General features: G+C 28.7%; 1 protein-coding gene across 1 annotated transcript; it reads left to right on the top strand.

Moving 5' to 3' along the window:
* Nucleotides 1–7,435: 7,435 nt before the first annotated feature.
* LOC130944715 (transport inhibitor response 1-like protein) lies at nucleotides 7,436–10,769 on the top strand. Its single transcript, XM_057873192.1, has 3 exons — nucleotides 7,436–8,292; nucleotides 8,457–8,973; nucleotides 9,061–10,769. Exons 1-3 carry the CDS (start codon nucleotides 7,757–7,759, stop codon nucleotides 9,817–9,819), a joined length of 1,812 nt encoding a protein of 603 aa, XP_057729175.1. The 5' UTR covers nucleotides 7,436–7,756; the 3' UTR covers nucleotides 9,820–10,769.
* Nucleotides 10,770–14,847: the final 4,078 nt, after the last annotated feature.

Here is a 14,847-nt window from a genome sequence, read left to right as displayed (position 1 = left end):
TATTTTTTATTATATTTTTTATTTATACGATAAATATTTTTATATTATTTGTGTAGTATTCTGATTTTGAACGCAGTACTCATACCGGCAATTATAATCAATGGTTTTTCTATCAACCACCATTCACTTCGGAGATAACCTCAGACATTTCTCATGTTATGTTTTTATGAGTTTTTTAATTATTTATTATACTATTTTTTATATGTATATTTTTTTATGAAATTTTTTTATTTTTGTTTGGCTTTTTTATTTATTTTATTGTATTTCTTTTATTCATATGACAAATGTTATTGACTTTTTTTAGGATATTTTTATTTTTTTTATATGAATTCTTTTTTTTCTATCCTTTACTGCATTATATTTATGTTGCGTAGAAATTTTTTATTTTTTTTAATTTTATTCATACGAATTTTATTTGCTTTTTATTATATTTTTTTGTTCATATGATATATGTTGTTGATTTTATGGAATTTTTATTATTTCTTATGTGTATGATTTTTTTCTATTCTTTGAAGTACTCTATTTTTATTTTGTATTATTTTTTTTATTTTTTATTCTGACTTTGTAAAATTTGTAATTGTAATTATTATATACTACGTTTATTATCAAAATTTTGTATAATATAAATTATGATCCTATAAAAAAGGACAAAATAAATAAGAAATTAATTATAAGTAACAACAAAATCATAAATAATGAAAATTTATAGTAAAAAATAATACTAAATTAAAGAGTACTAACTGTACTAAAAAAATTATAGAATATTTTTTTTGACATTATAAAATTTATAGTACTCTCTTTTATATTTTTATTTTTTTATTATATTTATTTTATTTATATGATAAATATTTTTATATTATTTTTGTTAGTATTTTGATTTTGCATATATAAAAAAATTATTTAAATTAATGTCTCTTTTAGTAATTTTTCATCTAAAAGTGATTTTGAGTAGTATAATCCAAACAACATTTATTTTACTACAATCAATTTTGATATAAAAATTGCCAAACAAAAATCACGTTAACCCAAACTTACTTTTCATCAAAATCAATTTTGTAAAATCACTTTTATGCAAACTCCCATTTGCAAACTGAAATCCAGACACACACTAAGAGATAGAGATTGAAATAAATTTCAGTATTTTGTTTGGTGCAAAATAGAAGACAAAAATTGAAATAAGAATGAAACTCTAATTTAATTTGTCCAAAGGGTAAAATTGGAATTAATTAATTAAAATGAGGGTATTTTAGGTATAAAATGTTATTAAAGTTTTCGTCTCCATCTCTAAAAATTTTAGTCCCATGTGTTCCTATTTTTTAGAGGTACTGAAATACTAAAATTTTAGAAACAGAAATAAAAATTTTAGTACAAGTTTCTGAACCAACAAACACGATACTAAGTTTCGATCTCTCAATTTCTATCTCAATACCTCAAAACAAACGCTACCTTAAGAAATTCAATCAACGTGAGAATAAACCTTAATGAAAAATGTTAAAGGACAATTAAAATTTAATTATTTTTAATTATTAGTTAGTTATCATATTTAAAAATGTATACAAAAATATATTATATAATTACTAAATTAAAAAAATTGTAATATTTTTCTTTTCTTTTTTACTCAACCCTTTTTTTAACTTTTGCTCTGAATCTTCCCCCCTGTTAACACTTTCCCCAAATCATCTACTTCCTTGTGTTCTATTAACAGGAAAATTTCGTGCCAAAAATTATATCCATATCGCTATTTTTATTTAACAAGGTTTAATTATCGAGTAAATATCGTTTTTGTCTCCAACGTTTGAAATAAGTCTCAAAATTGTCCTTAATTGAGACGATTTTGAAACGTTAGGGATTTAAATAGGACAAAAACGTTAGGGACAAAAACGATACATAAAAATAAATTTTAATTTAATTTTACTTTTTAATAATATTAATTTTTTACTGTACATAGTATTCAATTATTTTTTAATTACATCTAAATAAATTACACTTAATCACATTACTTTCATTTTAAATAAATTTATTTTTTATAATTTTAAAGAATTTTGATACATTAGAAATAAAATGTATAATTTATATTTTATTGTATATATATATTTTTTCTTTTCTTCAAGTTTATATACTAATCATTATTCTACAAACATTTCATGATAATTAAAATTTTTTAAGAGTAAAATTATAAAAAAATTAATTTATTTAAAATAAAAATAATATGTTACTTAGATGTAATTAAAAAATAATTGAATACTGTGTATAGTAAAAAATTGATATTATTGAAGAATAAAATTAAAATTTATTTCTATGTATCATTTTTGTCCCCAATGTTTTCGTCCTATTTAAGTCCCTAATGTTTCAAAATCGTCTCAATTTTATCATGTCGTTAATTCTAACTGCAGTACAATATTAAGTGAATTTTGAAACGTTAAAGACTTAAATATAACGATTGAAATGTTACAGACAACTTTAAATCTTATCCCAAGTATTAGGAACAAAAATAATACTTTATTCATTAATTATTTCATGTCAATACCCAATGTTAGTGTAAGGTTTTAATTCTAATTAATATATGAGTAAGTTTATCCTGTGATGGTACTAATGATGATACAACATTTGATGTTAGTTGTAGTATTACATATCCATTTTATGATTTGTTTATAGTATATAGTTTTGAGAATAAAGTCAAAATGATCGGTTCAATCGAATTAACTAAAATTCTAATACTAAATAAATTCAGTTAAAGTAAAATAACGATAGCAAAAAATTGATTAAAGAATAAAAAAATTAGTCAAAAAATCAGTTAATTAGTTAAATTGATATGAATTTTTAGCGGGTTAATTAATTTAAAATAATAAAATATAAAAAATTATTTTTTAAAATTATATTTTTTATAAACAAATATATTAATATATTATACTCAATTCTATTCCAGTTAAATTTTATTTAAACCTTTAAATTTTTGAATATCCGATTCTATTTATTTAATGATCGGTTCATTTTTTAAAACCTTGGATCATAGGATTTGAGAACAGTTTCAAATTGATTCAGTATCATATATACTCAACAGCTTGAAATAAAAAATTGATCACAAACACTACCTTCTGGAATGAACCCCCCAAATTACATGACCCAAGCTTAACAATAAAGTTGAAACAAGCATGGGTTAAAATGAAAAATGGGCAGGGGAATTATAATTTCTTAAAAAGTGTGAGGTACAATTTGTAAATATTTCAAGCAGATTATTAGTGCCCCCTATCATGTACTGATGTACGGATACTAACAAAAATACGGCATGCCACATGTATAATATAAGAATATAGATACACTAATTTTAGTTTTTTACCAGACACAAGAACATAAATATATATAAACTATAAAATAATTTTTAGATAAATTATAACTATACATTGATATTTTATTTATATTAAAATACAAATTAAAATATTTTTTAATATATTTTTAAATAGTATAAAACACTTAAGATAATCTTTTATATTAATTAATAATTATATATTATTTATAAAATTATTTTAATAGTCTAAACTAAAAATAAGATTACATATGACAACACATAATGATATTTATTATCTTTTTATTAAAACACGGTTAAATATAAAATAAATCACCAATACTAAGGAGATAAAATAAAAAAGTTGAAATTTATTTTATTTTTTAATAATTAATGAATATTAAATAAAATAAGTTCTGCTTTTGTTTGACTTTTTTGTTATTAAATATTTTTTAAAAAATATACATAAAAAATAAATATTAAGCGAGCATTAAATGAAGAAAAAATTTAGGGGGTCAATATTTTTATTAATAAAATTTGGTCCATATTTAACTAATAAAAGAAAAATAAGTAATCTCATATCATTAAATGTAATCTCACACTATTAAAAATACTAATAATAATTACAAATTATAAAATTTATTGGCCTTAACATTCCTCTTAAATGAATATGGTGTATAAAATAGGTGCAAATAAACATGTACAACCATTCAACAAAGAGTCCTAGGGCTTGTGTTTGGTTTTTTGGCTTCTTTGGGTGAAAGTGAATGATGAGAAATAAGCAGGGATGGCTTTGTTCCCGAAAACGTGTGTGTAGCAGTTTTCAAGCATGTGCTATCCACAGCTTCTGTCTTCATTCCATTACACCATCTAACTTCTTGCATGTCTTAATGTCTTATCCTGACCTTAATTTTCTCTTTCATTTTTTCTTGGACTACATTTTACTTATTGTTAAGTGCTAACATTACTTTATTCATAGGGAAGTTTGTGTTAAGCATTAAGTTGCACTTAAAAAATGTAATATAAATAGTCTAATATAATGCAAATATTAGTGATATTGATTCTACATGCGGCTTATTGATTCCCTAAATATGAGATCATACTTTCATAACTCGACTGTTATTCCTAAATTTTCCTTCACAAAATTGCATTTTTTGTATTATTATTATTATTATAAATAAAGGGATGCATAATCCTTGGTTATGTATGGTTAAGTGCCGGTATGCAAATGTGAACGTAAATAAGGTCAATGACTCTATGTGGATGTATTTTTATCCATTTCAAGCTCTAAAATAGCTTTTATTAAAGTCTTTTTTTAAATAACTAATATTGAAAGCATAAATATAGACTAAATTTTTATTTTGGTCCCTAAAATTTATACAGTTATTCATTTTGGTTTTCAAAATTTAAATTTTTTTATAATAATGTCCCAAATACAAGTTTAAATACTTATTTTCTTTCTCCCATATTAAATGTTGTAATAGCTAGCAACAAATAGGTCACCAACTTTTAGCTTCTTACATCCTCTTCCAACTTCTCAACCTTTCATGTTAGGTTCATCTTTAATTCATCATTGGTACTAGGAGAATTTGTTCTTTTAGTACCTTCATCTTGTTCAATATTAGCCCAAATAAATAGACTTCACAAACTTTTTCTCTTGTCTAAAATGATCCAATCAAAGAGAAAATGAACAAAGCAAACAAAAATAACAAAGGAAATGATCATAGTTTTAACTTACATTATAATTGGGATATTAAAAAAAAACTTGTTTGAATTTGATTCTGTCCCAAACCACTACAAAACTGAACGTCAACCACACCCACACTATTCCAACACTCTCATACTTTTGCTTTGATTTTGTAACCTCAACCACTCTAAAAAAATTGAATAGAGTTTTCAACTGAGGTGCTCTTATCTCTCATCATAGTTTTTCAACTACAACTTAATAATGATGAACGGAAAATTCTCAACAATAAGAAGAATAAGAAGAAAAAAAAGAAGAATAACAAGAAGAGAAGAAGAAAGAGGATAAAAAAGACTGAAACTATGATAAATTATAAGAATAAATTAGGGTTTCAATAACCACATTGGATCTAAAAACAAATTTTACCACGTTAGCTAATCGTTGCAGCGTCCATCGTGATAAGAAAGAGTCACATCATTACTCTATTTGCCGACTCAATATTAAAAAAGGTTAATAGACCAAAATAGTGTCTAAACTTATATTTAAAATACCACTTCAAAAAAATTTAAATTTTATACACCAAAATGAATAATTTTATGAATCTAAGGGATTAAAATAAAAATTTAATCTGCAAAATATATACCGAAAACTTATAACATTTTTTGTTGAATTTATTAAGAAATAGATATAGCACATTAAAAAAAATACAAATGTTGTTCTTAAGTAAATTCAGTATTGAATTGAAGGTTTAGAAAATTTTAATAGTTAAATTGCAGATTATTCAATTTAATTGGATATAATAATGCATTAATATTGATTGACATGCATATTTTAGGAGTTCGAAGAAAATAATTTATATTTTTTAAAAAATTCTCCAAACAAAAATGCAGATAACGTATATTGTAAATAGGACAGATTTACGTTGAGAAGTATAGGAGCAAATGTCTCTATTAAAATTTTATAGTGTTATATATAGTATATGAGATAAAAATTTATTTGTCTCTCTTCAATAAATAAATTTGATTTTACTTTAATTTTTTTTAATTTATCTCTGTTTTCATAATATATAAAAAAAAGATCTCACTATTTTTATAATAATATCATATTGATTATAAAAATAATTAAATAATAATAAAAAGATAATTAAAAATTAAATCAATAATTTAAATTTAAATACTAAAAACATAATTCTTTTATACTCTCTAAAATTCTAATTCTCTTCTTTTATTATTCGTTCTTGACTTTCTGTCTTCTAATAAGACTCATTAACTTCATTCTTTAATTTTTTTATTCCATTAAAGATTTATTTTTATTTTTTTATATTTTTTAATTCATTCAATTATTTTGTATTTAATTTTATAGTTATATTATTGTATATTTTTTTATTACATGGTTAAATATTATTGAATAATAAAATTCATTAGTAATTTAAAATTTGAAATATAATAATATTAATGAACAAAAAAGAACAGTTAAAATAAAAAATAAGACCCAAATATATAAATATTTATTGATGTTTTTATTTTTAAAGTTAATTCTATTTTTGTTAGTAATAACGACAATAATTAAAAAAAATTCAATTATAAATATTATAAAGATTTGATTTCGTAATCTTATAAAAGATAAATTTTTAAATGATTATTTAGTAACATATATAAAAAATAAAACATTTAATTGTATTAATGATAAAATAATTATTCAATTTTTTTAAAATATAAAATTTTAAGTTATATATTAATATTTAAATCATTTTTAATTTATTAGTTAAATAACTAAAAGATTAATTATATTTTATAATAATAAAATATAATTATAAAATTATTATTATTATTATGTTATACATATTTTATTCCACGAATAAAATTTTTTGGATTTCTCACTCATTGTAAAGCTGAGTGATAAAGTCTTTTCCTCCCTTTTTAAAGAAAGTTATCTTTAAAAAATTTGAGTTGATAATCATTTTTTCTTCTACAAATTTATACTCTCATCAGGTAAAAGAGAATTTTTTATAAACAATTAAACAAAATTAAAATTGATAGATAGTTAAAACATATTTATTTGTTCGCATTTGGCAATGACTCTGGAATCCCATAAGGTAACTTACTTTTTGTAATGTGTCCTTATATAATAGGTCAAATTCTTTATATTTAAGCCATGAAATAATCATAATTTAATTTTTTAGTTATTATTAAATTAAATTAAAAGTTAAGGTAAGTCCTTTATTAGTATCTATAATATTTAATTATTAGAATAAAATATTTTTTATTATTTTTTAAAAATTGTGAATTTTAATCTGAATTAAGATTTGAAATCTGCTCTTCTAGTTCTACTGTTCTAGCATAAAAAATGTTTTGAAATTCTAATGTGGAGTTGGGGTATGAAGTTAATAATGTAAATGATTTTTGTATAATTATAAAAATGGAGGTATCCTCAATAATGAATGTAGGAGGAGAGTTGATATTTTGTGATGAAAATGAAAGTGAGAGGAAAGTAGTGAGAAAAAGAAAAGAAAAGAAAAGAAAGAGAGAGAATCCCAATGCTGAGCTGAGAAGACATAGACAGCACACACCACAGACTCTGTCTCTCTCACTCTCTCATCAATTAATTTAATGCAATTTAAAAAAAGAAAAGAAAAAAGAAAAAAAAAAAGAGGAAACTACTAACAACAACCACACTCCATCAACTTCTGCTGCTGCTGCTTCATGGAAATGCAAAGATAGAAACAATGGAACCAACCCATCACATGATCTTCCCAAAGATTCAACCTTTTTCTATTTACTGATCCAACCATGACTCATTCTGGATCTTCTCTCCCCGATCTCCCCAACTGCACTTCCACCGCCGCCCCCATGTCGGAGATCCGTTCTCCGCCGCCGGATCGGGTGCTGGAGATTGTCCTCGAGAACGTGCTCCACTTCCTCACCTGCCGCCGGGACCGGAACGCCGCCTCACTCGTCTGCCATTCATGGTACCGGGCGGAGGCGCTCACCCGATCTGATCTCTTCATCGGAAACTGCTACGCCGTTTCGCCACACCGCGCCACCTCCCGCTTCCGCCGTGTCCGGTCCCTCACCGTGAAGGGCAAGCCTCGCTTCGCGGACTTCGATCTGTTGCCGCTTAACTGGGGTGCCCACTTCTCTCCCTGGGGCTCTGCACTCGCCGATGCCTACCCTTGGCTCGAGAAGCTTCACCTGAAGCGTATGTCTCTCACTGATGATGACCTCAACCTTATCGCTCGTTCCTTCCCCTCCTTCAAGGAACTCGTTCTCGTGTGCTGTGAAGGTTTTGGGATCCCTGGAATTGCCGCTGTTGCTGCCAACTGCAGGTATTCGTTGCTGTTCTTGTTTGATAAGGAAAGGTTGCATATTTTTGTGGCATTGTTGGGTACTGAATATGCACTCTAGGTGTTTGTACATTTGACTCTTCATTATGTGGTATTTGTTTGTTGTGTTAAAGGGGTTTTACACCTTCATTGCCTTGTATTGGCAGGTTGCTGAGAGTGCTTGACCTTGTGGAGTCTGTGGTTGAGGATGCTGATGAAGACGAGGAGGTGATGGATTGGATATCATGTTTTCCGGATGGTGAGACTCATCTGGAGTCTCTTGTGTTTGAGTGCGTTGAGTGCCCTGTAAATTTTGAGTCCTTGGAGAGGCTAGTGGCTAGATCACCTTACCTGAAGAAGCTTAGGCTGAATCATTATGTTTCCATTCCTCAGTTGTACCGCCTGATGCATCGAGCTCCACAGCTCACCCATCTTGGGACAGGTTCATTCTGTGCATCAGATGATGTGGCTGTTGGTGATCAGGAACTGGATTACTCATCTGCCTTTGCAGCTTGCAAATCCCTAGTTTGTTTGTCTGGGTTCCGGGATATTTTGCCGGATTACTTACCGGCCATCTATCCGGCCTGTGCTAATCTCACATCTTTGAATCTTAGCTATGCTGATGTTAATGCTGACCAACTCAAACCGGTCATATTGCAATGTCATAAACTCCAAACATTATGGGTATGTATTTTCTTCGGTTTCTATGACACCGGTTTGCCTTTCCATAGGTTGGTATCTAATGCTTACCTTTGTTTTTTCCTGTTGCAGGTACTCGATTCAATTTGTGATGAAGGTCTTCAAGCTGTGGCTGCAACTTGCAAAGATTTGCGGGAGCTTCGAGTTTTCCCTGGTAACACAAGGGAAGAAGTCGAAGGTCCAGTTTCTGAAGTAGGCTTAGAAGTAATTTCCCAGGGTTGTAGGAAATTGCAATCGATTCTCTTCTTTTGCCAAAGAATGACGAATGCAGCTGTGATAGCTATGTCAAAGAATTGCCCGGATCTTGTTGTATTTCGTCTCTGTATAATTGGGCGATACCGGCCAGATCCTGAGACCCATGAACCCATGGATGACGGTTTTGGTGCTATTGTTATGAATTGTAAGAAACTTACTCGACTTGCTGTATCTGGGTTATTGACCGATCAAGCTTTTCGTTACATTGGGATGTATGGGAAATTAGTTCGAACACTGTCAGTTGCCTTTGCTGGAGACTCAGATCAGGGCCTTAAATATGTGCTAGAAGGATGCCCTAATTTACAAAAGCTTGAAATCAGGGACAGCCCATTTGGGGATGCAGCATTGCATTCTGGGTTGCATCATTTTTACAACATGAGATTTCTCTGGATGTCAACGTGTAAATTGACACGCCAAGGTTGCCAAGAAATTGCAAGAGCATTGCCCCATCTAGCATTGGAAGTCATTGATAGTCAAGAAGACAAAGCCGATGATCATATCGAGATATTATACATGTATCGGTCTCTCGATCGGCCGCGGAATGATGCTCCTAAATGTGTTACCATTCTTCAATAGCTTTTTTTAAGTTTTAGAACCTACTAGCCTTTTCCATCCTTGGTGGCTGGCTGTTGTGTGAAATTATACAGCAAGAGATTTTTTAAATAAACCTGCCAGAAGATTTCTGCTGCCCATGTCAAACAAAGCCGAGCTTAACAATGGTTGTTCTAGCCAGGATTGCTGGGGCGGCAGCATGCCACGGATATGAGAAAACATCTCTCTGTATTATTTTTCATTGCAGAGGACTCGAAATAGCAAGGTGGATAGAGAAAAGTTAGGGGAGGATGATCGGAGAATGACACAGAAGATGAAATCGCGCAGGTATTGGACTATCCAATGTTGTTGTATCACTATACTTGATATTTATGTCCTTTTGTACTTTTACATTCATTTTCATCATAAATGAAAGTCTCTAGAAGAAAAGGGGGAATTGGTAGAGATTGTTGAAGCTGCTCCGGTAATTGATTTATTCATGTCCTCAGCGAAATAGAAGGTCGATTAGGAAGCAGGCTCAGAAGGATCAAGATATTAGGAGGTTTGGAGGGTGACATTCTGTTAACTCTTGGACCGGAACAGTAGAGAAGCAGAAGTTAGTTTGTGTAATTTGATTAAGGTGATAGTTAGTTTGAACCGTAGGTGTCAAATATCCAATTCCCATTATGCTATGATGATGATATAAGCGTATTTGTGTCTCTATTTAAATGTTTGATTTTTCAGATGTGCTGCTGAACAGATGAAGCTCCCTCCTGACTGTTGAATTTATTGTTATTATTATTGTTAACAATTGTGAGATGGTTAATAAATGCCGGAATTTAAGAATTTTGCATGGACCATATGCATTTATACTTTGTGGGGCTTCTTGTGCTGTGTCTATGCATTTCCTTTTCTGAATTACAAGTCACAGTTGATTGTGAAGGCCCTTTAATTATGCTTGAAATGTTATTCAAGTACAACCTCTTTGCCTTTCTTCATGTGGGGTTTTTCCATTGCTTAGTTGGATTAACTAAAACTAAAACTCTATTTCTATGATATAATAAATAGTGTTGGGGAAAATATCTAGCTTGCTTAGAGCAAAGTTAAGATCAAAGTGGGATGTGACTATGCAAATTAAAGCCTTGGGGTTTCACTCTTTCTTTGTCAAAGTCTAACCCAAGTGGACCAATGGCAATGGCTTAATGGCATTTGGTCATTTCTCCTTCTATCTTTTTCACTCTTTGATCCTCACCTTCCATAATGAAATCAACACTGCTTTTTGTTGAGGATAAGAAAGCTTGTGGGGTGAACAGATACACACAATAAAGGAACTGACACAAACACTAAGTAGTTCTCTCATTATTTGGCTTATCCATTTTCCTCTGTGGGTAGAATAGTCCTCTTGCTATTTTGTATTTCCTTCTTTGGTCATTTACCTTGGTTTTCTCTTTTGTGTTCAATAAATAATTAGTAGCCATTAGATTAGAATTTAGATCTGTCCATCTCCTTTATCTTTTTAATTTCAAATAAATAAAAAAAGGGTTTCATTAAATTATATGGTACTGAATGAATGAGTAACGTATATAAATTATAAACATTCAACTAGATCTAGCTATCACATGCATTGTACTGTTGCTAAGCACACATACACAATGATGAAAGCCAATAATAATAATAATTATAACTTGTTGCAACGCTTAAAAAGTTGAGTTGCTTTGGGCTGATTGGTCAGGCCCCCCAAACGAGGCCCGGGCCCACTATCTCATCAAGCAACTGCCACGTGTTTCGCCTATGGATGTTGGGGTGCATCATGGCTTTGTGCATATTATTATTAACATATTTCTTATAATCATGCTTTTATTTTTAATCAACAATGGTATCATGGTTCACATAAAATAGTGAGAATGAAGAAACTAATTGATATACAAAAATAAAAATAAAAAAATAAGAATGAAACAAAACAATAGTGGCTCGGCGTGGTGTCGGTGCCTTCATGAGGAATGGAAATAGAATATAATATATGAAAAAGTTCCATGAAGCCAAAAAGGGTTTGGAATTGTTTTTGTTTTCCTTCTTCAACTTTTGTCTGTTTGATCTAAGCACCATGTCAACCACTAAAGCATGTTGTTATGTGCTATTCCATTGGATTAGTTTTAGAAAACTGTTTTGCCACTTTCTGTGTTAATTTTATGTCACAACTTGGAATATATATTTCTTCTACCAAATAGGATTTGAGTTTTATCTCATGATTTTTTAGTCTATTTAAAGTATAAAAAATAAGAATATAATTTTGATACACTAATATGGTGAAGAGTTTTACCATCGACTAATCTAATTTGTGCATTTAAATAACTTATTAAATAGTAGATTTAGAAATTAGTTATTTTGACTGACTGTAGAAATACATTTTTCACATTGCATTGTATAAAAAAGTTCGCTAATGTTAGAAAAACAAAAGAAAATAGTCAGAACTTGTCTTATTTAATTTTTATTAATTGCTACAATAATTAATAAAAATTAAATAAAACAAATTCTGACCGATTTTAGTTAAATTTTTTTTGTTACCAAACATTTTCGAAAAAAACTCTTCCATGATTCTGAGATATTTCACCTCCACAACTCAAACAAGGAACATAAATAGTTCCTATTTTATTGTAAGAAGAGTGAATCTTGAGTATCTAGTATCTAATGATGGTCAATATATAAAAAGGTCATATCATGGGGGCTGTAAAAATAAAATCACCTAAAGAATTTAGAGAAATTCCTATTTTGTTATCAACTCATCAATTATTGTAGGCTTGATTAGGAGTAAAAGGTTAATACTTGGGATCACTTGTAACTTGTAATCATTAATGTACAATAGAGATCAATTTGATATATTGATATTGTCAAAGGATTTTACAACGAACTTCATCTGATCGCATCATCAAATATTTACTAAATTATATAGAACCTGAATTCTTGACAATATTCTTATTTTATCCAAAAATAAAGAGAATGTTAAGTATAGGGAAGGTCCATTAACCATTATGATATGATCTTATTAAATCCATGGTACACAAGAAATGAAAAAGGAGCATGGCCAGATACAGCACTAGAAAACACTTCACTGAAATGAATGAAAAAACTAAGGTAGCCTTTATTTACAGCCACATGATATTGAAATAAGAATATAAAAATATAAAATTTTATTTAACAGATAAAATATAAATAAAAAAATATATAAATATTAATAAAAGATATAATTTATTTTTTATTTTTTTATTATTTTTATTAATTTTTTATAATTATATTTTTAAAAATTTTTAAATAAATAAATAAAAATAAATTAAATTTTTATAATTTATTTTAGTTTATTATTAAATAAAATATAAAAATATTAATTTTATATTTTAATTTTTATATTTTTTTAGTATTTTATTTTATTCTATTTTCAGAACTAAATACAATTGAAGGGATTAGACATGCACTAATAAATAATAAAGGGCTCATGTTAATCCATAGACCATAGCTATAGGGGGAGCATAGGACACCAGTCAAATATTGTCGAATTCTCTTTAGATAAGTTGTGTTCAAGTCCCTCAAAAGGTTAATCATAATGAAGATAAGCATTAGAGAAAAAAAAAAGTAAAAGTTTTTCTTTTTTTTTTTCCCTCAAGAAATAAAAGCAGCAATATCCCTTGCTTCGGTATCTTTGTCCACTACATGACCAAACATGACATGAAGTTTTGGAAGATAGCGTTTGTGCAACGTACAAATACTCTTTTCTTTCTTTTTCTTTTTGCCCTGTACAATATTTTCTTTACCATTTCCCCCCTATAGACCCTAATAATTTAGTGTCTTCCCCAAATTATTATGGATCATTAGGATCAAATTACAAGCAACCTAAGTTTAAACATGTGATTCATCATGTTATTATGGTCAATCTTAAAAATGTAATCAGTGTAATTGAGATTATTATTTTAATATACACAACTAATTCCAAAATCACTTTAAAACTTAACTTATAATTCTTTACCCATTTTTATACCGAGAAATATATTTAGTTTGGTAAGAAAAAACTATTAACAAAAAAAATCAGAATTTATTTTATTTAATATTTATTAAATATTACAATAGCTAATGAATACTAATTTAAGCAAATTATGGCGTTACCGTATATTATTAGGTGAAAATTTAGGTACAGTCTCGACTCTCAGGTATCAACTTCATATAAAGTCGACTTCACCTGAGTTTTCACCATATTTAAAATGTACATAAATGTGATAATTGAAGGCCTCTTGAGGAATGGGTCCGGACTAGAAAATCGAGAAATGGATGATCCTCCATGGATGGTGGGCAGGGCCTGATTATGGTGTTTAAGAAGAAGCACAATCTGGTATAGATGCAGTTATTTCCTAATGATGAAAACTCATTAGTTCTAACAAACAGCTCCCCCATTTGCGGAATATATAGAAAAAACTAAGGCTTGAAGCCACACAAGTTACAATTCAAATTCCATTAAGGCTAAAAAGGGTTATTTATTGGTTGGTTTGGTGCATGATTTGAAAGAGAGGGAAAAGAGCATTCCAATCATAACTCCTTTAGAATGGTTAGAAACTCTCAAGCACATATTGATATCTATCTTTCAAGCGTGACATGTAAAACAGTACTCTGAGCGTTTTGAAACTCATTGGAACCATTTTTCTTTTTGTCAAGTCAGGGGGGTGGGTCACTTTGCCTTCAATGAATCAAGCTGTGTGATTGTCATGTGTTAGTAGCTTCAATTTGGTCAAAAGGATGAGGAGAGGGAGCATAAAAAGATTGGAAATTTGGTGGTTCTAAATTCATGGTGGACCCCAATTTAGCAATGAATCATGATCAACCTTAACTAAATGAAATACTAGTGTTAGTGTACTCTTACTATAGAATAAGGGTCCAAGCTTTTGGAAAATTAAAGCTTTTTGCATCTTTGGATGTGAAAATGAAAAAGAATTAAATAAAGGCTTCATTTGAATAGAAAATTTGTGTTATTAATGCAACTTTTCCTCCCTCACACCAGAATCTGCTTTTTGAAGTTGTGAAGGAAGATCA

The sequence above is a fragment of the Arachis stenosperma genome, chromosome 8, assembly GCF_014773155.1.
Source record: "Arachis stenosperma cultivar V10309 chromosome 8, arast.V10309.gnm1.PFL2, whole genome shotgun sequence".
NCBI classification, from domain to species: domain Eukaryota; kingdom Viridiplantae; phylum Streptophyta; class Magnoliopsida; order Fabales; family Fabaceae; genus Arachis; species Arachis stenosperma.
This window is presented reverse-complemented; position numbering and strand designations above follow the sequence as displayed.